General features: G+C 43.6%; 1 protein-coding gene across 1 annotated transcript in view; it reads left to right on the top strand.

The window, feature by feature from the left end:
* LOC140718610 (synaptic vesicle glycoprotein 2B-like) overlaps nt 1-17,738 on the top strand; it is a 194,538-nt gene extending 176,800 nt beyond the window's left edge. The window contains exons 11-13 of the mRNA XM_073032577.1: nt 5,364-5,570; nt 8,497-8,656; nt 10,896-17,738. Coding sequence (XP_072888678.1) covers nt 5,364-5,570; nt 8,497-8,656; nt 10,896-11,079 — 551 coding nt within the window. The 3' untranslated portion in view covers nt 11,080-17,738. The remainder of the gene's footprint in view (nt 1-5,363; nt 5,571-8,496; nt 8,657-10,895) is intronic.
* The last annotated feature ends 7,125 nt before the right edge of the window (nt 17,739-24,863 follow it).

Below are 24,863 nucleotides of genomic sequence, written 5' to 3'. Positions count from 1 at the left end.
CCAACCTCAGTAGAAAAAGCCAGCTTGCATTTCTCCTATCTATACCACTCATAATTTTGTATACCTCTATCAAATCTACCTTCAGTCTTCTACGATCCAGGGAATAAAGTCCTAACCTATTCAGGCTCTCCCTATAATTCACATCCTCAAGTCCTAGCAACATCCTTGAGAATTTCTCTGCGCTCTTTCAATCTTACTTAAATCTTTCCTACAGGTCGGTGACCAAAACTGTACACAATACTCCAAGTTAGGCCTCACCAATACCTTATACAATTTCAACATAACATCCCAATTCCTACACTCAATAAATTGATTTACGAAGGCCTATGAGCTAAAAGCTTTCCTTACGACGCCATCGACCTGTGACAACACTCTCAAGAAATTATGGATCTGTATTCCTAGATCTCTCTGTTCTACCACACTCCTCAGTGCCCTACTGCTCACCGTGTAAGACCTACCCTGGTTGGTCCTCCCAAGTGCAGCACCTCACACTTGTCTGCATTAAATTCCATCTGCCGTTTTTCAGCACATGACATATGTGAGTGATGATAAATCTGATTCTGATATGGGTCTCTATTGTGGATTGAGAGGGGGAAGGGGGTGGAGAAAGGAGAATCATGGTTTGGAAAAGGGAAAGTGAGACGGGAGGAAGTGGGAAGCACCAGAGAGACATTCCGTAATGATCAACAGACCAATTGATTGGAATCAAATGACCTTGCCTGGTATCTCAGGGCTGGGTGTCTGCACCCATGCTGCCCCCCCCACACCCCAGCACTCCTGCTCAGCTACCTGTCCCACACCCCTCCCGCGGCACTCCACCCTCACCATTTCAAACATCATTTGCTTCTGCCAGATTTACAAACGCGATTTCCGCTCCACATTGACAAATACAGTACTTAGGCATCCGAGCTAAATAAATGTGCCAAAGACTTTTGCACAGTTCTGTAGAAGCCAAACATCAACAGACCCATCACCGATCCCTGCAGTACACCACTAATTACAGGCCGCCAGTCAGGGAGGCAACCATCAACAACCACTCTCTGTCTTCTTCTGTAAATCCAATTCACTACCTCATCTTGAATACCAAGCGACTGAACTTTCTTGACAAACATCTCATGTGGGACCTTGTCAAAGTCCATATAGACAACGTTTAATGCCTTGCCTTCAATTTTCCTGATAACTTCCTCAAAAATCTCTATAACATTGGTTAGACATGACTTTCCATGCACAAAGCTATTTTGACTATCCCTAATCGGATCCTGTCTTTCCACATACTTATATATCCAGTCCCGTAGAATATCTTCCGATAACTTTCTCACTGCTGATGTCAGGCTCACTGGCCTATAATTTCTTGGCTTTTTCTTAGAGCTTTTCTTAAACAACTGCAGTGACATCAGCTATCTGCCAATCCTCCAGCACCTTACCCGTGTCTGTCTAAGGACGTGCAAAATATCTCTGCTAGGGCCCCCTCAATTTCTGCAATTGCCTCCCAGAGGTCTGATGGAACACATTGTGGATTCATCCACCCTAATTTTCCTCAAGACAGCAAACACCTCCTCCTCTGTAATCAGTATAGGGCCTATGACCTCGCTGCTGCATGTTCTCACATCTAAAGACTTTGTGCCTGACTCCCAAGTCAATACAGATGCAAAAAGACAATTTATGATATCTCCCATCTCGTTTGGCTCCACACATCGATTAGCAGTCTGATCCTCCAGAGGACCAATTTTGCCCGTTGCTGTCCTTTTCCTCTTAATATATCTGTCCTTAGAAGTCCTTAGGACTCACCATCACCTTGTCTACCTGAGCAACCTCATGTCTTCTTTTAGCCCTCCTGATTTCCTCCTTAACTGTTCTTTTGCATTTATTATACTCCTCAAGCCCCTAGCTTGTTCCTGCCTGCCTCTACCTGCTATGCAGCTCCTTCTTTGTCTTAGCCAGGGCCTCAGTATCTCTCAACAGCCAAGGTTCCCTAAACCTGTTATCCTTGCCTTTTATTCTGACAAGAGCACACAAACTCTGTACTCTCAAAATTTCACTTTTGAAGGTCTCCCACTTACCGAGTACACCTTTGCCAGAAAACAGCTGGTCCCAATGCACACTTGCCAGATCCTTTCTGATACCATCAAAATAGGCCTTGAAAAGCACGGGCAGGTTGGCAGAGCGATTCAGGCAATGATCAATTCAGTGGTCATTGCTACCTCCCAGGTAATGCCGACGTCCTTATGGTGGCATACTCATGTGATGCCAGAACCAAATCAGGAGTGTAGCCATGAAGTCTTGTGTATGCCACACAGATAAAAACAATTGTTGATTACATCCAAAGATTGTGCCAGGAACTGGAGTTAATTTTCTCTACTGCCCCCATACCAGTTAATTCCAGAAAATTGCCTATATGCAAAATCTGGCACTGACTTTGATGCCATCTCCTGCCCATTGTGTCTCACTGCAATGGCAGTGTCAAAGCATCTGATATCCTGAATGACGTGTAGGAGAGCCATTTTCATGCCTGCCACTGTCAGGACTGTCCATGAGGATCCTGAAACTCTATGTCCTAAATTCATATTGAGTGGGAGTTACCTAAGCGTGATTTTGTTGAATGTGGGGATGGGCAGTGCACACAGACTTGAGAGAGCAAGATCTTGATCCAGTGACAAGGGGAACCACAACCACAAAGCAGCCTCTGCCTCATGGAACATAGATACACTTGTGTTTAGGTATCTGTTAGCACAGAAACATTCATAACAAACACCACTGGACTCAGGTGTGGAAGTTGTTACTCACAGCCTCTTTCTTGCCTCCCCCTTCCTCAATTCAATTGCTCTCTTTGACTTTGGTACCTTGGAACCTTGGGACAAAGTCAATTTATCATCAAAGTACATATACGTCATCATTTACTACACTGAAATTCATTTTTGCAGGAAAATAAAATACAATGGAAGTTATAAAAACTATACATAAGCGGAGACTGACAAACAGCCACGTTATGCAAATAAGATAAAATAAATAGTACTGAAACCACGAGTTGTAGAGTCCTCGAAAGCGAGCCCATAGGTTGTGAAACCAGTTCAGTGTTGTGGTGAGTGAAGTTATCCACGCTGGTTCAGTAGCCTGATGGTTGAAGGGTAATAGCTGTTCCTGAACCTGATGGAGTGTACTAAAGCTTCTGTACTCCTACCCAGTGGTAGCAGCAAGAAGAGAGCATGGCCTTGATGGTGGGGGTCCTTGATGATGGATGCTGCCTTCTTGTGGCAGTGGTCCTTGTAGATGTGCTCAGTGGTGGGGAGGGGCTGAACTGTATCCAGAGAGTACTGCTCATATTTTATCACCTTCACTGTCTCTTTAAATTCCCCTGTCTGATATTGAGATTGGGCAGGTTAACAGCAGCAATAAAATATTGCAGAGAAGTGTTTCATTGTTTGTAGAACAACTTAAGCAGCAGTCATTTTCTAAATGGTGTCTGAATGATTCCATTATAGAAACTTGATGATTAAGATAGCATAATATATGACATAATAAAATTGTCAGCAATTTAATAATTTCCCAGTCAGGTTTGATTACATCTGTTACCTTGTGTAACAAACTGTAATGATTTTTTAGCAGATGTTGAGGTTTAAAGTAATTGCATTTTTTTTGTAGCTTGTCCATGGTATTCGTAAAGATTTGAAAAGTTGATGGCTTAAATCTGAACAATGCGTGTACAGTATTTGTCCTATTTTAATATCCCAGGGATTTCCCTGTTGTTGGACACTGGACTGCTGACCACCTTGAATTCGGGAAAATTGGGCTGGGGAGGAAAATGGAGAGAGAGGGGTGGACAGAAAAGAGAGCAGGTTTAATGATGGGATGGTTAACAGAAAGACACAAGGGTCTGAAGTGGGGGGTGGGGGAGTGAGTGTCAGTGGTATTGACCTGTACTGATCTGAATGACATCCAATGCAGGGGAGTGAACATCTTTCCACTTCTGCCAAATTCCATTCCCATCGATCACTGGTCTCTGGATTTTGACAGAACATAGAAAAGCATTGTACAGCACATGAACAGACCCTTTTGAACCATGATGTCTGTGCTGAATGCAATACCAAATTTTGCCTCCAATCCCCGCAGATGGGGTTGGAGTCTGCGTGTGAAATCTATGAACACAGTCGGTGTTGGAGACTGAGTGAGTGCGTGGATGGGAGGAAGGAAAGACGCTTATTTTGTTGTTGTTGTTGCTTGTGTTGTTCGGCTGAACATCATGACATGCTCTTCGGCGCTGGGACGTGTGGCCACACTTGGGGGGAGGTGCCCCCCCGCATATCTTTAGGTTGTGTTGGTTATGAATGCAAACGATGTATTTTCTGTCTATGTTTTGATGTACAATAAAAAATATTCTGAATCTGAATTGCAATAGAGATTCTTATCTAAAAGCCTCTTTAGCGGTACAATCATATCTGCTTCCATCACCTCCCCTGCTAGCCCATTTCAGGAATTCACTACTCACTGTGTAAGAAATACTTCTGCCCTGCACATCTTTTAAACTTTCACCCTCTCATCTTAAGTGATATCCTCCAGTGTTTGTCATTTCTACCCTGGGAAGAAATACTCTAACAAACTACACTAACTATGCCACTGATAATTTTAAAAACTATTAGGACTTCTATCTTGGATCTGAAATGACATAATGTCCCAAACAACAGTCTGTTCCATAATAGTCAAAGTCAAAGTAAACTTAATAATCGAAGTATGTACTGTATATGTTACCATATACTAACTACTATGAGATTCTTTTTCATTTATAAGAAAAACAAAGATATGCAATAGAATTTGTGAAAAATGATACATAAACTAAGATGCCAAGCAATATTCACAAGAAGACAAACCGAATTAATTAATTAATTAATAATGAGAACATGATTTGTAAAGAGTCATTGAAAATGAGTCTGAAGTTTGTACAATCAGTTCAGGGTTGGAGTGAGTGAAGTTATCCACACAGGTTCATGGCTCAGGAGCCTGATGGTTCTAGGGTAATAACTTCCTGAACATGATGGTATGGGACCTAAAGCTCCTGTACCTCCTGCCTTATGGTAGTTGTGAGAAGAGAGCATGGCCTGGATGGTGGGGGTCCTTGTGGCAGTGCTCCATGTAGACGTGCTCAGCAGTGGGGAGAACTTCACCTGTGGTGTACTGGGATGCATCCATCGCCGTCTCTGGAGTTTTCCATACCTGGGCATTGATGTTTTTTATCAGGCTGTGATGCAACCAGTTAGGATAGGATGCAACTAGGAGATATTTAGTGAGGCTCTGCCACTGTCATCTGGGGAGAATGCTTTATGCTAACCACGAAGGGCATCCCACAGTGAATCCTACTGTGTGTTTTCCAGATCTCTTCAAGACGAGGTTTTACAAGAGCAGGTTTGTAAACAGCACGTTCCTACACAGCAAGGAAGGCTGCCAGATTGACTTCACCGATGATGCTGAAACTGCCTTTCTTACCTACCTGGTCAGTTTCCTAGGGTCTTTGGCTGTGTTGCCCGGAAACATTGTATCTGCCCTGTTTATGGAGAAGGTTGGAAGGATTAAGATGATTGGTGAGTTATTGTTGGTTATTGTGGTTTCTTTTGTCATAATAGAAGGAAATACAAAGAAATATGGAACATCAATTGAACGTAAGAGTGAGGAGGAAGAGTGGCCCACTTGACTGCTTGAGACTGATTGGTTATTCAGGATGATCAAGGCTTATCCAGGAATGGGCGATTTCTTGCTCATCCAATTAACAGGTTGACAAGGAGCTGGGGTTGTACATACAGGCTTCCCAGTGGGAACGTTGCCTCTGGGTCGAATCCTGTTTGTGTGCTGGGTGCTGACTCACTGCCAGGCCTTCAAGGTGGAACTGGATCGGCTCTCGGCTTCAAACAGGGTCACGGAGTGCAGGAGGTAAATTCTCCACCGATCTTCCTGCTGGGCTGTTCTCGCATCATCTGACGGGATGAGGGAGCAAGTTTAAGGAGCTAGAAGAGGACATAGAACAGTACAGCACAGTACAGGCCCTTCGGCCAGCAACGTTGTGCTGAATTTTTAACCTACTCCAAGATCAATCTAACCCTTCCATCCCTCATTGCCCTCCATTTTTCTTTCATCCATGTGCCCATTTAAGAGTCTCTTAAATGTCGCTAATGTATCTGCCTCTATGACCACTCCATGCACTCATCACTCCCTCCAAAATCCTCCTATTCCTTCCTCCAATCACCTTAAAATTACACCCAGGCATTTTAGCTATTTCCACCTTGGGAGAGAAATTCTGGCTGTCCATTCTATCTATGTCCCTTATTATCTTATACACTTCTATCGGGCTCCAAAGAGAAAAATCCTAGCTCGCTCCTAAGACGTGCTCTATAACCTAGGCGGCATCCTAGCAAATCTCACCCTCTTTAAAGCTTCCACATTCTCACTATAATGAGGCCATCAGAACTGAACACAGTACGCTAAGTGGGGTCTACCTGGTATTTTATAGAGCTGCGACTTTACCTCAAAGCTCTTGAACTCAATCCTTCGAATAATGAAGCCAGATGAGTTATTGCCTCTTCTCTTTTTTTGTTGGTCAATTACCTTCCTTGGAGTTTACACGTTTGGGGGTTTAGAGGTTAAGGTGATGTAGTAATCTGGTGTAATGGAAAAGCCTGGTCTAACTTGACAGATTAATGCATCTTGTCCTGCCTACCATCTTCCAATGTCCATATATCCATTTTTCCTTGGAATTTCTTCCCAAGACATTTGAAGATCCGTCAAAATTCCAGATTTTATCTCCTCTTTCTCTGGAATTCAATGAAATATTCCCTGATCCCAAACTGAACGGAAATGCCACCTCCAAAGTGATTTCAAAACTCTGAGTATTCTTTTGATGTTCCAATGTATTAGTGACAAATAGAGCTAATCTTGCAAAAAATTATTTACTTTTCCAGTCGTCCCTTGGGATTGAGAGTAATGGTTTCACTCCAGTTCTCTGCACCCAGAAGTGATTGATGAGATGGAGAGGTCATGAATTTTGGTGCATTATACTGAAGAGCAGAGAAGTTTTAAATTGTGAGAGGCCAGATGGTTGTGATGGTGAAAGAGACCAAGTTTTGCTTGTGCAAACATCACTGTAAGACAACATCAAAGTGTAACAAGTGATTAGGAAGATAACAATACTTTGTTCATTATTATGAAAGATGGGTGCCGGGGTAGAGATACATCTCTACCAAAGGAGGTGTAAGGCAGTCTTTCCCTCTGTTAGTCTGCAGGTCACCCATGGGCAAGGTGTAGCACCTGCTTAGCCCCTTGATCAGGGTCACATGAAGCCATGGGAGCAGGCAGTGGATGGTCGTATGAGCAACTGGTGCATATCACAAAACCTGCTTATATGACTGCTGATGCCAGACAATCTCTGAAGAGTATTGATAATGGCTGAGGTCACCCATCTAGTAAAGACACTGCCTAGAAGAAGGCAAGCCACTTATGGAGAAAAATTTGCCAAGAACAATCATGGTCATGGAAAGACAGTGATTGTAATAGTACCTAATGAATAAACAATTATGAAAGGAATTGAATATAGGAATAAGGAAGACAATGGAATTGTTTAAGGTTATTATATGTCTATGCCTGGAGAACCGTTGTGTAATTTTGGACTCGCTACCCTCAAATGGATACACTTGCTAAAAAGGAAATGGTGTGAAGATTCACTAGACTGGTGATGGGAATGGTGGGTTTTTCCTATGAGAAGGGATTGAGTCAACCACCCTGCATTTCCAAGAATTTGGAAGAATGAGAAGAGATCTCTGAATCTTAAAAAAAATTAAGGGTTGAAAGGCTGGATGCAAAGGATATGTGTTTATCTGGCTGAGGAAACTAGAACTAAGGATTACAGTCTCAGAATAAGGGAAGGGCTGTTTAGGGCAGAAAGGAAGAGAGACTTTTTAGAATGGTCTAACCTGGAGTGCTGTTAAGACTCTGTTGAGTTTACTTACAGCAGAGATTGATAGATTTCTAGATATTAAAGGAATCAAGAAATATAATTTTTATTTTATTTATTTTATTGAGATAGTGAGGAATATGCCTTTTTGGCTCTTCGAGCTACACTGCCCAGCAGTCCTCCAATTTACGCCTACTCTAATCACGAGGCAATTTACAATGACCAATTAACCCACCAACCGGAATGCCTTTGGACTGCGGGAGGAAACCAGAACACCTGGAGGAAACACCCACAGTCACAGGGAGAATGTATAATCTCCTTAAAGGCAGCAGTGGGAATTGAACCTAGGTTGCCTGTACTGTAACCATTGTGCTAACCAATCTGCTACCAAGCCACCCATATAAAGATAGCGTAGGCAAAAAGAAGCTATAATTCTGAATAGCAGAGCAAATCTGAAAGGCTAGACAACCTATCCCTGCTTCTATCTCTACGCTCTGAATTGCGCCATGTTATCTGTACTGTTCCTGATGTGGCAACTGTTCCTTTGTTCACCTTGGCCTTTATAGGGGGATCGATGCTGTTGTCAGCCATTACCTGCTTCTTCCTGTTTTTTGGGAGCAGCGAGTCAGCCATGATTGGAATGCAGTGTCTGTTCTGTGGGGTCAGCATAGCAGCGTGGAATGCATTGGATGTGATCACAGTGGAGCTGTACTCTACAGATAAAAGGTATGGCCGTTGTCCAGCACGTGACTGACCTATCTAGGACGTTACAGCACTAATGGAGAAAATCTCCCTGTTGGAGTAACTTGGTTCTTCTCATACAGGAGGATATATAAGTATACAAGAGATTCTGCAGATTGTGGAAGTCTTGAGCAATACACACAAAATTCAACAGGTCATGCAGCTTCTATGGTGGGGAGTAAATGGTTAGGGGCTGAAATCTTTCATAAACAGTTGATGCTACTTCGTAAGTCCTAATGAAAGGTGTCAGCACTTAATTGTTTACTCCCCTCCGTAGATGCTGCCTGACCTGCCAAGTTTCTCCAGCACTTTTTGGGTGTTGTGAAGGATATACAGTTTGCATTAGGTTTTTGGGGTGATCTCCTGTTGCAATTTACTAATATCAGCATCAAGTATCCTCAATGTGGATGAGATGGAAAGTGATGAAACTCCACTTGAAATGCACCCACCCACACACTAACTCAGTCCCAGCACCTCTACTTGGCAAGTCACACAGTTCAAGGACAATTCTGGATGGATGATAGATACTGGCCTTGCTAATGACATCCAGACTTTGTGAGTGAATCAGAAACTAAGTTTCTGCCACATTTCCCTGATTACATTAATGGTATTGTTACTGGTTTATTATTGTTACGTCTACCAATGAAAATCTTCGTTTCTGTGTCATCCAGGAAGATCATGCCATACATACATTGATGTAGTAGAAAGAGTTAATTATATAAAACATCGAACAGAATGGCACAGTAAGGGCCACATGTCCCATGAAGCTCTGCCAATTTTAACTTACTCCACGATCAATCTAACCCTTCCCTCTTGTGTTGGTCCATAGCCCTTTATTTGTTCTTCTTCCTTGTGTCTAGCTAAGATTCTCTTAAATGTTCTTCATATATCAGACTCTATTACCACCTCTGGCAGTGTATTCCAGAAATTTACTACTCTCTGTTTAAAAAAAAATCTATCCCTGACATCTCCCCTAAATTTTTCCTCCACTCACCTTAAATTGATATCTTCTGGTGTCAGCCATTACCACGCTAGGAAAAAGGGTCTGGTTGTCCATTCTATTTATGGCAGGGTTAATGATAAAGGTCCATGGCGTAAAAAAGGTTGGGAACCCCTGATCTATGGGTTTTATAACCTTATACCACCTGCATCAATTTGTCTATCATTTTCCTTCGCTCAAAGGAGAAAAGTCCTTTCTCTCATACCTCTCATAAAGGTCTCTCATACCTTTTCTCATATGTTCTTGAATCCTAGTAAATTCCCTATGCATCCTCTCTAACACTTCCACATCCTTGCTGTAATGAGGTGACCAGAACTGAACATAACACTCCAATTGTGCCTAACCAGAGATTTATAGAGCGGTGACATTGTATCGTAGCTCTTGAACTCAATCCCCTGAATAATGAAGGCTAGCACATGATGTGCCTTCTTAACCACCCTATTAACTTGCACAGCAACTTTGAGTGATCTACAGATCTGGACCCTAAGATCCTCTGTTCCTCCTGCCAGAAACATTGTCCTCAGCCTCCAAGTTCACCCTTCCAAAGTATATCATTTTGCACTTTTCTGGATTGAACTCCATCTGCCGTTTGTTAGCCCAGCTCTGCATGCTCTCTATGTCCCGTTGTAACCTATGTCTATCTTCTGCACTATCCACATTCTACTCTATCCAAAATGTGACCAACCTTTGTGTCATCTGTAAATTCACTGTCCCGCCCTTCCACTTTCTCATCCAAGTCAATTATTAAAATCAACAAGATCAGAACAGGCCCCTGTGAAACACCACTATTCCAGGCAGAATACGTTCTATCTACTACCATGCACTGGCCTTCCATGGGCTTTATGTTATAGATACAGAGAGAGTGCAGTTCACATGGAGAAATGAAGAGCAAGGGCCACAACAAGGTAGGTTAGGAGACCAACAGCTCATCATCATGTGAGAGATTCATTCAACTGTCTGATAACGGTAGGATGGAAGCTGTCCTCAAGCCTGATGCTCTCCATGGAAACAGGGAGAAGAGAGCATGATCAGGGTAAGAGGTGTCCTTGATTATACTGGCTGTTTTCCCAAGACAGTGGGCTGTATAGACAGTAATAGCTACAAGTCTGATAAAATACTTTGGCTGAAAAGCATTAACAATGCAGAAAGAGTGGAAAGGCTGTGAAAATGTACGTGTCTCCGTGCGATCATGGAATTTAATTTTTTTTGTTCTTCTTTCCTCAGAGCAACAGCATTTGGAATTCTGAATGGACTCTCCAAGTTTGCAGCCATACTGGGTATATCTATTTTTGCCTCCTTCGTGGAGATAACTAAGGTGATCCCCATCTTGCTGGCTTCTATCGCATTAGTGGGAGGTGCCCTGCTCGGCCTCCGGCTTCCCGAGACGCGGGAGCAAGTTCTGATGTGAGAGGCTTCTCCAACCCATTCTGGACTCACAGTATACGCACAGCTGCTAACCACATTCCTTACAGCCTAAAGCATCCACTCCACCATCTGTGCTTTCTGAGACTGGACATACTTGTGGTATCTGTACACTTAATATGGTTTCATGTAGCTAGTTAATGTGTATTTACAGAAGTTGTCCTGTACAAATACTCTTTAGGCTGGGATGGGGGAGGTCAGAAACCATCAGAAGTGTTGTCTTTGCTCAGTGTTTCACACCTCTAATTTTAATTTCTCTTTCTTCTTTGTTAACCTTTGTACATCTAGACTTGACCCCTTGAAGGGTCGGTGCCCTGCTCTCAGTTAATGGGTCCATCGATGGAATTTCAGCCATGCATACTTCTTGCCAACTTGATAAGGTGTTGACATCTGCGGCAGGGGAGAGGAATCCGTGTCCCTCCCCACTGTAGATCACAACTGGCAACCCTGAACCGGGTTGCCCCTGGTGCGATGGCACACCTTTAAGGGCCACACCATCAGTCTGACTGGTAGCTCTCAGCATCTCCTTCAGAAATGGAGGACCATTGGGATATCCTGAGAAAACCTGCCAAGGGGGGGCGCTGGGCCTCTGTCATCAGCTCTAGAAGGCCTGTCAGTGCCGCGTTAGTGTTTGCAAGTGAGTGGTGGCGCGAAGTGGCAACTCTAGTGGCCCAGATCCAATCCTGACCGGCGGTGCTCTCTGCGTGGAGCGTGCACGTTCTCCCTGCGTCCAGGTGGGTTCCCACCAGATTGTCCCATTTCCTCACCCGTTCCAGTGATGTCAGGTTTGGCAGGTTAGTGATCCACTGTGAACTGAAACTTGTGTATCCCCAGTGGGGAGAACAAAGTAGAATTAGAGCTGAATCAGTATGAATGGGTTCTCAATGGTTGGTGGGGGCCTGCTGGGTTTGAAGGGCCTACTTCCATACGGTAGGACTTCATGACTCTATGTGAGTGGGTGCACAGAATGCCACGTGTGGATTGTGCTGGAGGTAGATACATTAGGGGTATTTAAGGGGTTATTATAAAGGCATGTTTATTTATTGAGATACAACATGGAATAGCTCCTTCAACTCAGCAACTTCTGCTTAATCCTAGCCTCATCACGGGACAATTTTACGATGACCAATTAACCTACCAACTAGTACGACTTTGGACTGTGGGAGGGAACCAGCTCTGCCCCTACAGTACTCAGTGAGGCCCCACCTTATTTATTGGCACAGATGAATGGCAGCAACCTCACTTCCCCTGGGCCTAACAGGCTTGGTCCTTTTGTGGGAACTGGGTCCATGATGCTGTCCTTTGGAAGAACATTAAATCAGACTCTTGCTTGTTTTTCATGTGGGCATGAATGGAGGGATGGATGTCCTCCAATTAATGTCACCTAGAAACAGATTTAGTTCTGAAGAAGGGTTTCAGCCTGAAGTGTCGACTGCACAGATGCCATAAGACCATAAACATAGGAACAGAATTAGGCCATTCAGCCCATCAAGTCTGCTCCGTCATTCCCTCATGGCAGATTCATTATCCCTCTCAACCCCATTCTCCTGCCTTTTCCCTGTTACCATTGATACCCTTACTAAACAAGAACCTGTCAACCTCTGCTTTAAATATACCTATTGACTTGGACTTCACAGTGTCTGGGGCAATGAGTTCCACAGATTTACCACCCCTGGGCTTAAGAAATTCCGTTCTAAAGGAATATCCTTGAATTCTGAGGCTGTTCCCTCTGGTCCTATTGGAAACATTCTTTCCACAACCATTCTGACTAGGCCTTTCAATATCCGATAGGTTTCAATGAGATCTCCCCTCATTCTTCTAAACTTAATTGAGTACAGGCCCAGAAACCTCAAATGCTCTTTATATATCGGAATGGTAGTGTAGTGGTTAGCACAACGCTTTACAGTACCAGTGACGCGGGATTCATGGGGTTCAATTCCCGCTGGTGCCTGTAAGGAGCCTGTACGTTCTCCCCGTGGCCACATGGGTTTCCTCCGGGTGCTCCGGTTTCCTTGCGCAGTCCAAAGACGTACTGGTTGGTAGGATAACTGGTCATTGTAAATTGTCTTCCGATTAAGCCAGGATTAAATTGTCAGATTACTGGGCAGCACACCTGGAAGTGTCTATTCCCAAGGGCTGTATCCTAATAAATTTATTTTTAAAATTAACCCTTTCATTTCCAGGATCATTCTGGTGAACCTCCTCTGGACCTTCTCCAATGCCAACCCATCCTTCCTTAGAGTCAGGGCCCAAAGGGATCCATAAGGCTTCAATACACTAAGAGTTCTCCACTCTGCTTCAATTCCCACACACAATTGCGTAGTGTGGTTTCCATTTCCTTTGTTATTTTGGAGTGGAATTGGTGGTAAATGAAGAGAGATTTTGCTCTTTAAGGGTCCTTCAGCAGCTAACAGAATTCCATCTGAAGTAGAAGTCAGCTAGCTTGCCCTGTCCTTCAACACTATTAAGGTTTGAGCACAAAATCTCTTGTGTTTATTATTAAGGCTTTTCTGCCTCAGGCATCAATACTTCTTCTGTGACATCAATTACCTGATTTTTCAAACTTTATCTACCTCCTCTTGAAGTACCTCTATTGATCTAGCCTACACAGCCCTCCAGGCAGCGAATTCCAGAGATTCACAACCCTCTGAGAGAGATGCAAATGATACTAATTTTAGTTTTAAACCACCACACTTTTATTGCAATTACTATGGGTTTGAGTTAAATGGAAATAAAATTATTCAAATAAGGCAGCAGATCTCTGATCTTCTGGCACTGGCCAACAGACAGAGTTCTGTAAGCTGCTGTAGGAACCCCAGAGAGCAACAGCTCCCTTCATATACTATTAATTCCACGCCAGGATACCACCACGGAAAATGGAAGTAATGACACTCCGTTGTTTGAGATGCCTTGAACCAGAGTGATGAATCAGTTGTATTTTCAATCATACAAATAGCTGACCAGGGGACACTCCCTGTTCACTGGGGAGTGGGGATAAAGAAGTATTCTATTCCTCAGCTTGACAAATACCTTGATAAAAACAACTATGTATACGACACACACACAAAACACTGGAGGAACTCAGCAGGTCAGGCAGCATCTTTGGAAAAGAGTAAGCAGTCGACATTTCGGGCTTAGACCCTTCTTCAGGACTGAGAAGGAAGGGGGAAGATGCCAGAATAAAAAGGTGGGGGGAGGGGAAAGAGGCCAGCTGGAAGGTGATAGGTGAAGCCATGTTGGTGGAAAAGGTCAAGGCCTGCAGAAGATGCATGCGACATCTTGACCTGCAAAGAAGTTGCCATTCCTTCACTCACTGGGTCTAAACCCTGGAATTCTATACCCAACAACACAAGGGTTGCTGTGCACCAAGAAGGCAGCTCACATCCATCTTCTCAAGGGTAACTGTGGAGAGGTAGTGAATAATGGCCTTGCTGATGACACCATACCTTTATGAAAGAAAAATATCGTCATGCAGCAAGCAGCACTCCATCATCCTAATGACAACTCTCTCAATGTATCTAATGACTCACTTTCCCTCAGCCCTATCCACGGATCTCTGCAAGCATTTTTCTTAAGCAATTTGTCGGCCTAAAAATTATTATCACGTTGAAATTGGAAATGTAATTCCATAGAGAATCTGCAGTACAGGTGCCAGGAACTAACTGCGCCTCACAATTTTTATTTTAATGGTATTCTGACAAGAAAAATCCCACTCCAAAATAGTAATAAAGCTTTATTTATCATTGATGAGCCATTAATATTTAGCAGTCTCAGTCCAACCGCAAACCGTAAATGTTTTCCTTCCTACGAGCTTTGCAGAGACGCTGTGCTCTGGATTGCCTGCACATTCACGGGTCTGTGTGCTGATTGGAATCCGTCAGGTGCGGGATATAAAAGGTGAAACACCTTGGAATACTCTGTGGAGACAGCAAGCATTTGGAAGAGAGCAGAAGCAGAGTTGTTTTAGGTGTGAATCCTTCGCCTGGACTTCATCCAAGCTCCTTCTGGCAAAGGAAGGGAAGCCATTTAGATCACGTTTTCCATATCTCCCAATACTCTAGTGGACTGAATTATTTGTTCTGCATAAGCCTAGTATTCATTAAACAGCCCTACTTACCCCCTGAACCATGAGACAAGCTAGAAGGCAGCAACAAAACGTGTTCTAATTGGTTGGTTTGGCGTCACATACAGTCTCGATATGTAACGAGGGTTGATTTGATTTCCATCTTGAGAAGTACGAGTTAAGTTGATAAAGTAGGTAGAAAAGTGGCAGGTTCTGTAGCGGGGAAGGGTTAGGTCGACCTTCAACCAAAAGGCCTGTATTGTGTTGTTCCCTTCTGTGTTCTACAAACCCCCAAAAAAGATACTACCAGGGGGAAAGACATCAAAGAAGTTTTGGAAGCCTCTCTGAAAAAATTGTAACATCCTCGTAGACTTTGGAGAAACCTTCATATGTGGCTATTCAAAATGGAGTGGAGACCTCCAGAATGATGGTGAGGACCTCTTTACTGGAAGTATTGTATGCAGAGACCAAGGGGAAGCACTCGAAAACAAAACCTCCGAAACCCTGCCCTGCCACACTGTGGACACTGTTTAAGAGTTAGTAAATCCATATTGGTGTCTTCAGCTACCTCAGATCCATGGAATTGTGGGACTGAGGGAATGGCCAGAGAGAAGAAGAACTGTGTTTTTAGCAATATCTAAGGAGTTTCATAGTCACTATTACTAACACAAGCTTCTTTTTTAAAAGATTTCTTTAAATTCACCCGCCAAAGAGGGATTTGAATTCATGCTTCTGGATAAATATTCGAAGCCTCTGCATTTTACTTGAATCACTACCTAGCACCCAATGAAAACCTTGATGTGAAGTCAGTGTTTTTGAGGTGGAAATATAATGGACATTATCCACACAGGAAGCTCTCACAAATAGCAATAAGTAAAGTCATGGGCATTTGAAGCAGCTTGAAGGATAATTATGAACCCCCCCACACCAGGGGGAAAAATGTAGAGAAAAGAAAAAAAAACAAATCACATAAATGGCAAAAAAGAAAGAAAGCGAAAAACACAGAATGTAGAACACCAACCCACAAAGTCAGCAAAGGGTCCAGGCATATATTCAGTTCGGTTCAATCTAGTGCGGTGTCTTTCGTTATCTGCAGACTGCCCCCGATCAAAGCCACAAAAAATAGCAACAAGAGTAGACTTGGATACGGAATGATCTGTTTGGATGGTGGAAGCCACCCAAACGGATCATCCCATCGCTAAGTACATCGAAGTAGTACAAAAGGAAATGAAGGATATAGTGAAAGTGCACTACAAGGGCTTTGAAGAGATAGACTGAGAGATCAGGAGTTCCTCTTTGTTGTATGAGTGATCCGTCCAAGATTCAGTGGGATAAAAGCTGTCCTTGTGCTGGTGGTATGTGTTCTCAAGCTTCTGTAGCCTCTGCCCAGTGGAAGGGGTGGGAGGTGTTGGGGGACGAGAGAATGACCAGGGTGGGTGGGGTCTTTGATTATGTTGGCCACTTTCCTGAGAGGGGAATCAGGTTTTTGTGATAGACTGGGCTGTGTTCACAGCTCTCTGCAACTTCTTGTGGTGCTAAGCAGAGCCTTTGCCGTACCAGGCTGTGACGCACCCAGATAGAATGCTCTCTTCGGTGCATCGATAGAGCTTGACGAAGGTCCTCCGCGACATGCCAAATTTGAGAAAGCAAAGCACTGGCATGTTTACTCGGCCATAGCGCCCACTTGGCCAAACCAGGACAAATTGTTGGTGATACCTACCACCGGAATGCAAAGCTCTGAACCATATCCACCTGACAGGGTTCTGTGCTTCACCTTGCTTCCCAGAGGCATCAACGACAACTCTGCACACACACACACACACACACACATATCACCACAGAAAGATGGAGCCTGCGGAGATCGTGGACTCAGTGATCGAGAGCAACTCAACTACATTTTTTTTCCAAGCAATTCACACTGATAGCTTCACTGACACAATAATTGCAACACAAAGGGGTTCAGTATTAAATGATTGTATATGGGATATGAAATGTAAAAGAAATATTTGTGTTGTCTAAATGTGCATGCTGCTTAGCCAGTCACATGTTGACAAATCATTCAGTGCAATATAAATGCGTCTAATTTATATGCGTCTAGAGATGTGCATGCTGCAAGGGGAGTGGCTGCTTCCGTGGGTTGTAGAGGCCACCACCTTTTAAATGTTCACTGCTGAGCACATCAATGAAAATAAAATGGAACATTTTTCCATCCTGATCAAAGGCAATACCCCTTTCATTTCAATGTTTGCAACTCCGTCAGAAACTTTTACGATCAGTCTTTAGGCAAACAGCTTCATTGTGATAGGCTTATTGTACTGCTGATGTCAATTCTCACATCATGTTCATGGATGTTAGTTTAGTCTCCCTGAAACCCGGCGTATTGTTAATTATAAATAAAACATTGTGTATCCACTTCCAAGTGAGAATAAAAAAAAGAATATTTCTTTCTCATGTTTCATTTAATCGCAGTCATATCTAACAATTATTTTTCTACAAGTTTGTCTGGCTGTTCTTTGGTGAATCAGTTGGGTCCATGTCTGCCTTGTTTTAGTGTGTGTTATATTAAAAAAAATTGATGTTTTTATTGCGTGACCAGAATTTCATTTAAATAGATAAGGAAGTGTTACTTCTGTGCACACTTCTTGCCCACCTCTTTATTTGGGTCTGATATTTATGGGGATAGCTGGCTGTGAAAACAAGTCTTGGAGACATAAAGTCATAGAAGCAGGCCCTTTGGCCCATCAAGTCCAGGCAGAATTATAATTCAGCCTAGTCCCATCGACCTGCACCTGGACCATAGCCCTCCATACCCCTCCCACTCATGGACCTATGCAAATTTTGCTTAAATGTTAAAACTGAGCATGCATCCACCAGTTCTGCTGGCAAACTCTCACCACCATCTCAGTGAAAATGTTTCCCTTCATCCTTAACCCGAGACCTCTCGTCTCACCCAACCTCAGACAAAAAACCCGGCTTGGAGTTCACCCTATCTATACCCCTCATAATTTTGTACATCTCTCCTCATTCCCCTATGCTCCTAAAATACTAACCTGTTCACCTTTCTCTATAACTTAGTTCCTCAAGTCCTGGTAACATTCTTGTAAATTTTCTATGCTCTCTTTCAATCTTATTGATGTCTTTCCTGTAGGTAGATGACTTTATTAGGCACACCTGCTCATTAATGCAGATATATAATCAACCAATCATGTGGCGGCAACTCAGTGCATAAAAGCAAGCAGACATGTTCAAGAGGTTCAGTTGTTGTTCAGACCAAGTATCAGAAAGGGAAAGAAATGTGATCTAAGTGATTTTGGTGGTGGAATGATTGTTGGTGCCAGATGAGGTGGCTTGAGTATCTCAGAATTTGCAGATCTCCTGGGATTTTCACGCACAACAGTCTATAGAGCAAGGATTCCCAACCTGGGGTCATTGAACCCCTTATTTACTGGTATTGGTCCATGGCATAAAAAACGTTGGGAACCACTGCTCTAGAGTTTACAGAGACCGGTGAGAAAAACAGAAAGAATGAGTGGCAGTCTTGAGGATGAAAATGCCTTGCAAACAGAGAGGTCAGAGAAGAATGGCCTGACCAGTTCAAAGTGACAGGAAGGGGACAGTAACTCAAATAATCACGTATTACAACAGCGGTGTGCAGAAGAGTGTCTCTGAAAGCACAGCATGTCAAAGCTTGAAGTCGGTAGGCTGCAGAAGCAGAAGACCATGAACATATGCTCAGTGACGACTTTATTATGCAGAGGAGGAATAGCTCTGAGTAAGTATATATTTCTGCCCTACAGCTACAATTCCATGGTGTGGAACTCGTCCATGATTTTAAAGACCTTGTTGATTTTTTCCTCAATGAAATGATCAGTTTTACCTCATCTGCAGCTTACTGAGCTGGGTGCTGATGGGTGTTACGAACCCCGTAACTGGGTCACTTACCAGCAAAGATAGAGAGGTCCGTTGAAGTCTGATGGTACTATTTTTAACAGTATTTATTAGTAAAAATACACAAAAATAATATCAATGCAAACATACAGATAATATACATCGTCAATACTAAATCTGAAAGTGCAGGTATAATAATAATCAATAAGAAATAAGCTCTATCGTTGTCTAGGGGATAATGTATTGTCCGATGGAAATATAAAAGTCACTCAGTTCATGCAGGCTGCAGCCTTTTGTTGGAGAGAGAGAGATTCTTAGAAACTTGCTGGCTTTCCTTTTTATGATTTCGATCCTTCGGGAGTCCCGTTGGGGTGGCCGTTCACTTGTGGCCTCTCCTTTAGCTAAAGCCGTTCTTCCGTGGTGAGGCCGCCAATTCCCAGGCCAGGGAAAAGGACGCACACGAGCCCCTCCCACCGGCTGTCGCTATTAAACGCTGTCACGGGATTTCTAGCGTTTCTCCTGGTGCGTCTGAAGGGGTTGTTCCCCAGACCCTCTTTTATCTTACTCACGGGGTCTCAGATGTCAGTCAGGTTGGGATGATGTAATCCCTCAACCAGACCACTCTGGTCATCCCCTGAGGGCTTCAATGAATAGTACAGTACTCAATACACAATTCCGTCTCCAAGAGACAATGGCCGTTATCCGTGGCTTTGTCTTGCTGAGGCCAGGACACATTCCAAAAACCTTGTGGATTCTCTCTCATTTCCTGGGTCCCAGACCCGAATTAATAGCGATCTTGCGATTCTCAAAAAGGAGGGGGTGACTTTGTACCCTTCGGCCCCTCAGAGTTGTGGCACGTTTGTAACATGGGTAACTGTACATTGGATAAGGTGTGGTCAGCTATCAACATATTTATAAAAGTTGTTCTAAAATAGAAGGTAGACCTGTCTTTAATATTTAAACAATTAGTTCCTATTTCATTCCCACGTTTTGACAATGAACTACATATCTAAAGGGTAGCTCACTAGGTTCAGAGCACTTCAAGATGTGATTAGGCCATAGCTGTATTACCGCACCATAGGAAGAATGTTATCCCATGGTAGGGAGTGCACAGGGTGTTACCTGGACTGGATCATTTAGTTATGAGACTGGACAAGCTGAATTTCTCCCCCTGGAGCAGAGGAGACTGAGGGATGAAGCTGTCACTGATTAACTGGACTCTGTAAACTTGCACTCAGTCCAGAATCGCTCTTTACTTTCTCGTGCACAAGAAGAACAGCACGGCGCCTGACACCTCACTGCTTTGACGTCTTAACAAAGAAATGCCATTTTTATACAGAAATTCAGCAGTTGGATACAGATACTGACTAATTGGTAACCTTGTGTGTGTTGAATTACTTTATTCGCACAATCAAGCACCGATCACTTTATGGTAATACACTCTGTGGTGTGGCATGGTAGCATAGTGCTTAGTATAAAGCTTTATAGAACAAGTGATTGGGGTTCAATTCCCGCCACTGCCTGTAAGAAAATTGTACATTCTCCCTATGACTGCGTGGGTTTCCTCTGGGTGCCCTGGTTTCCTCCCACAGTCCAAAGATGTACTAGTTAGTAGGTTAATTGGTCATTGTAAATTGTTCCATGATTAGGCTAGGGTTAAAGCAGGGGTTACTGACTGATGTGGCTCGAAGGGTTGGAACACCCTATTCCACACTGTATCTCAATAAATTTCAATAATAATAGACAATAGATTTTCCTTATTAAATGCCAATAATACTTCAAAATTAGTAAAGTAACTGATCAATAGTAGGTGCCACAGTGACCTGATAGAAGTGTACAAAATGATGAAGATGATAGACAGGGTAAATTGTAGGAAATCTTCTAGCTAGCTTCATTTGTTCTTTCCATGACCATGATGCTTCTTAGCAATTTTTTTTCTACAGAACTGGTTTTCTCATTGTCTCCTTCTGGGCAGTGTCTTCCCAAGATGGTCAACCCCGGCCATTATCAATACTCTTTAGAAATAGTCTGCCTGACATCAGTAGTCGCATAACCAGGACTTGTGATATGCACCGGCTGCTCATACGGCCGTCCGCCACCTGCTCCCATGGCTTCACATGATCCCGATTGGAGGTGGGGGGGGGGGGGGGGAAATAAGCAGGAGCTACTCCTTGCCCAGGGGTGACCTGCAGACTAGCGGAGGGAAGGAGTGCCTTACACCTCCTCTGATAGAGGCGTATCTTCACCTCGCTACCCCTGGTGGCGTCTAAAACAGGGGGGCATAGATACAAGATGGGAGATAGGAGGCTCAGAAAGAATCGGAGGAGAATTGTTTTTTTTCAGCTAGAGGGTTGCTAGAATCCAGAATACACCTCCCTGGAAAGAGTGATGGAAAAATAATCTCACACCATTGAAGATGTATCTGGGCAAGTAATTGAATCACCAAATGAATTGGAACTGGAATAGTTTTTTTATTATTATTAAATGCACCAAGATACATTGAAAAGCTTATCTTGCAAAGTGTTCGTAGAAATCAATTTATTGCACATTGCATTGGCCGGTAGAAGGTAAAACTATAACAGAATGCAGAATAAAGTGAAACAGCTACAGAGGAAGCCCAGTACTGCAAGGTCAATTGTGAGGTCAAGAGCCCGTTTTATCATAGCAGTAGGTAGTTTTCTGGCAGTTGGGTAGAAGCGGTCCTTCAGCCTGGTGGTAGGTGCTTTCAGGCTTTTGCATCCTGAGACCGTAAGACACAGGAGCACCTTCTGCCTGACGGGAGAGGGGAGAAGAGAGAATGGCTGGGGGTGAGTGGAGTCTTTGCTTGACCAAGGCAGTGAGAAGTTAGAGGAGAGGTATTGGTGATCTATGGGATCAGTAGGGTCGACTCCAATGGCTAGGATGGACTAAGGGTGAGCTGCAAGGCCTGTTTCTGTGCCATGTGACTCTCAACATCGTGAGGTCATGAACGGTGCGGCGCGGGACCCACTGAGTTCCTCCAGTATCTTGTGTACTCATTTGTTGACCAGCTTTGTACACAAGTGTTTGTAGGCAAGAGTTCGAGATCAAGTTTCTCGTCATTCGATCACATACATGTCCGTGGCTAAATGAAACAATGTTCTTCAGTGACCAAGGTGCAAAACACAGTACATATATCATGTACAGCACATTAAATAATATTAACACCGTAATAGTAATATTCCGTAGGTGTACAAATTGACGTAATGTGCATATAGATAGATGTACAACTGCTAATGGTGCAAATATTGTGCAATAGAGTGTTCGGAAGTCTCACAGCCTGGGAGAAGAAGTTGTTTCCCAACCTAACGGTCCTTGCTATTATGCTGCAGTATCTTCTGCCTGACAAGAGATTGTGAGATGGATGGGAGGGGTCTCTGCAAATGCAGTGCTTTTGATATATATCCTGGATGGGGTGGAGGGGGGGAAGAAGACAAGAGCTGTACAACAGTGCCATCTGCTGGCTGCTGGGAATCACAACACAATGCCTGCTCTTGCACCACATTCCTGCAGGAGTCAGCAAAGTTGTCGGTGGGGATGTCAGTACTGCCTCACTTCACGATGGTCACAAGGTACTGGGGTCAAAAACTTCCACATGATGTATCATAGCAAAGCCCTGACCTTTTTCCAGGGATCTGAGGGCACAGCTACAAAATAAAGAGACGTCTGTTTAGAAGAGAGATGATGAGGAATTACTTTAGCCAGAGAGTGGTGATTTTGTGGAATTTGTTGGCACGGATGGCTGTGTATTTTGGTGTTTTTAAAACAGAGATTGATGGGTTCTTGATTGGAAAAGGATTAAGGGTTACAGGAAGAAAGTGGGAGAATGGAAGTAAAAAATAAAACCATTAGATCACAAGATATAGGAGAAGAATTAGGCCATTTGGCCCATTGAGTTCATGCTCTCTCTCAACCACAGATGTTTTTATTGACTTATTTATGGTGGAAAGGGAAAATGTCTTGTGTATTATGGCCAACTCTGTTCTCTACGTTCTCCCCATAATCTTGACCACCTTAATAATCAAGAACATATAAATCTCCGCTTTAAATATACCCAATGACTTGGCCTCCACAGGCGTCAGTGGCAATGAATTCCACAGATTCGCCACCATCTGGCTAAAGAAATTCCTCCTCAACTCTGTTCTAAAGGGGTGTCTCTGTATTCTGAGGCAGTGCCAAGATTCGATGATGGAGAAGATGTGATGGGCTGAAAGGCCTAACTCAGCTATGTGGTCTTTCCTAACTATCAACTTCTGAACTCTCACCCTGTAACTCCAGAGATAAAATCTACGTTACAGAGAAACTACGCACTTGGGCAGCACGGTAGTGTAATGGTTAGCACACCTTTTACAGTGCCAGCAACCAAGGTTCAATTCCTGCTGCTGTCTGTAAGGAGTTTGCACGTACTCCCCATGACCGCATCAGTTTCCTCACACATCTCAAAGAAGTAAAGGTTGGTAGGTTATTTGTTGTTGTTTCTTTCCATCAGACGGCAACTTTGCTGTTTATTTATCATTTTGTCTGTTCCTGGCTCAACTCTGAACCCAGCACGGGTGGAAAACGTACGAGGAGCCTGCCGGATCTGAACCCAGACCACCTGCCTTGAAGTCCTGTGCAGATGCCACTACACTACTGGCCAGTTTATAGATTAATATGACAGTGTAAATTTTCCCGTGATTAGGCTAGGATTGCTGACGGCACGGCTCAAAGAGCTGGAAGGGTCTGTTCCACTCTCAGTCTCAATAAATAAAAATAAATCTATGACCCTAAGTAAGGATTGAATCCTAAATGCTGCGAAGATTAGGAATGATTCTGCAGCCCACAGGCCAGCACATCACAGGTTACTGGAATGAGGAGAGTGTGTGAGAGCTGCATTTCATTAGCATTCTAGCTCATGTGCCCGTTCAGTTGTCTCACTGCTGAGCCAGAAAATTAAACATTTAAGTTCCGTTTCAGGGACCCGAGCACATAATCTAGGCTAAGACTCCACTGGATTCTGGAGGGACCGCTACGCTGCAAACTGCCATCTTTCAGCCGCGATGCTCTACGGAGCCCCAGCTGCCCCCTCTGATTGATATAACACAGGGCACTGTTAGCAAGAGAGGTATGAGAACGGCCCTCTCTATGTAATGCACGGTTACTTACTCCTGACACACATCACGTTGCATTATCTGATCTTGGGAACTTGGGAAAGGTCTCAGCATGAACCGTTGACTGTTTATTCCCCTCCATAAATGCTGCCTGACTTGTTGAGTTCCTCCTGCGTTTAGGCATAGATAGTGGACGGCCAGCACCTTCTTTTCCCCCAGGGCAGAAGAGATTCTCTCTGCATTTAAAAAAACAAACAACACACTTACCCCTGACATCTCCTCTGTACTTACTTACAAGTATCTTAAAACTATGCCCTCTCATGCTAGCCATTTCAGCCCTGGGAAAAAGCCTCTGACTATCCACACAATCAACACCTCTCATTATCTTGAACACCTCTATCAGGTCACCTCTCATCCTCCGTCGCTCCAAGGAGAAAAGGCTGAGTTCACTCAACCTATTCTCATAAGGCATGCTCCCCAATCCAGGCAACATCCTTGTAAATCTCCTCCGCACCCTTTCTATGGTTTCCACATCCTTCCCGTAGTGAGGCGACCAGAGCTGAGCACAGTACTCCAAGTGGGGTCTGACCAGGGTGAGAGGGCATAATTTTAATGTGATTGGAGGAAAGTAAAGGGGGTAGGTCAGAGATAGTTTTTGTTTTACAAAGAAAGTGGTAGGTGTGTGGACCACACTGCCAGGTGTGGTGGTAA

The sequence above is a fragment of the Hemitrygon akajei genome, chromosome 30 (assembly GCF_048418815.1).
Source record: "Hemitrygon akajei chromosome 30, sHemAka1.3, whole genome shotgun sequence".
NCBI lineage: Eukaryota > Metazoa > Chordata > Chondrichthyes > Myliobatiformes > Dasyatidae > Hemitrygon > Hemitrygon akajei.
The sequence above is the reverse complement of the archived record's forward strand: the minus strand, read 5'-3'. Positions and strand labels throughout refer to the sequence as shown.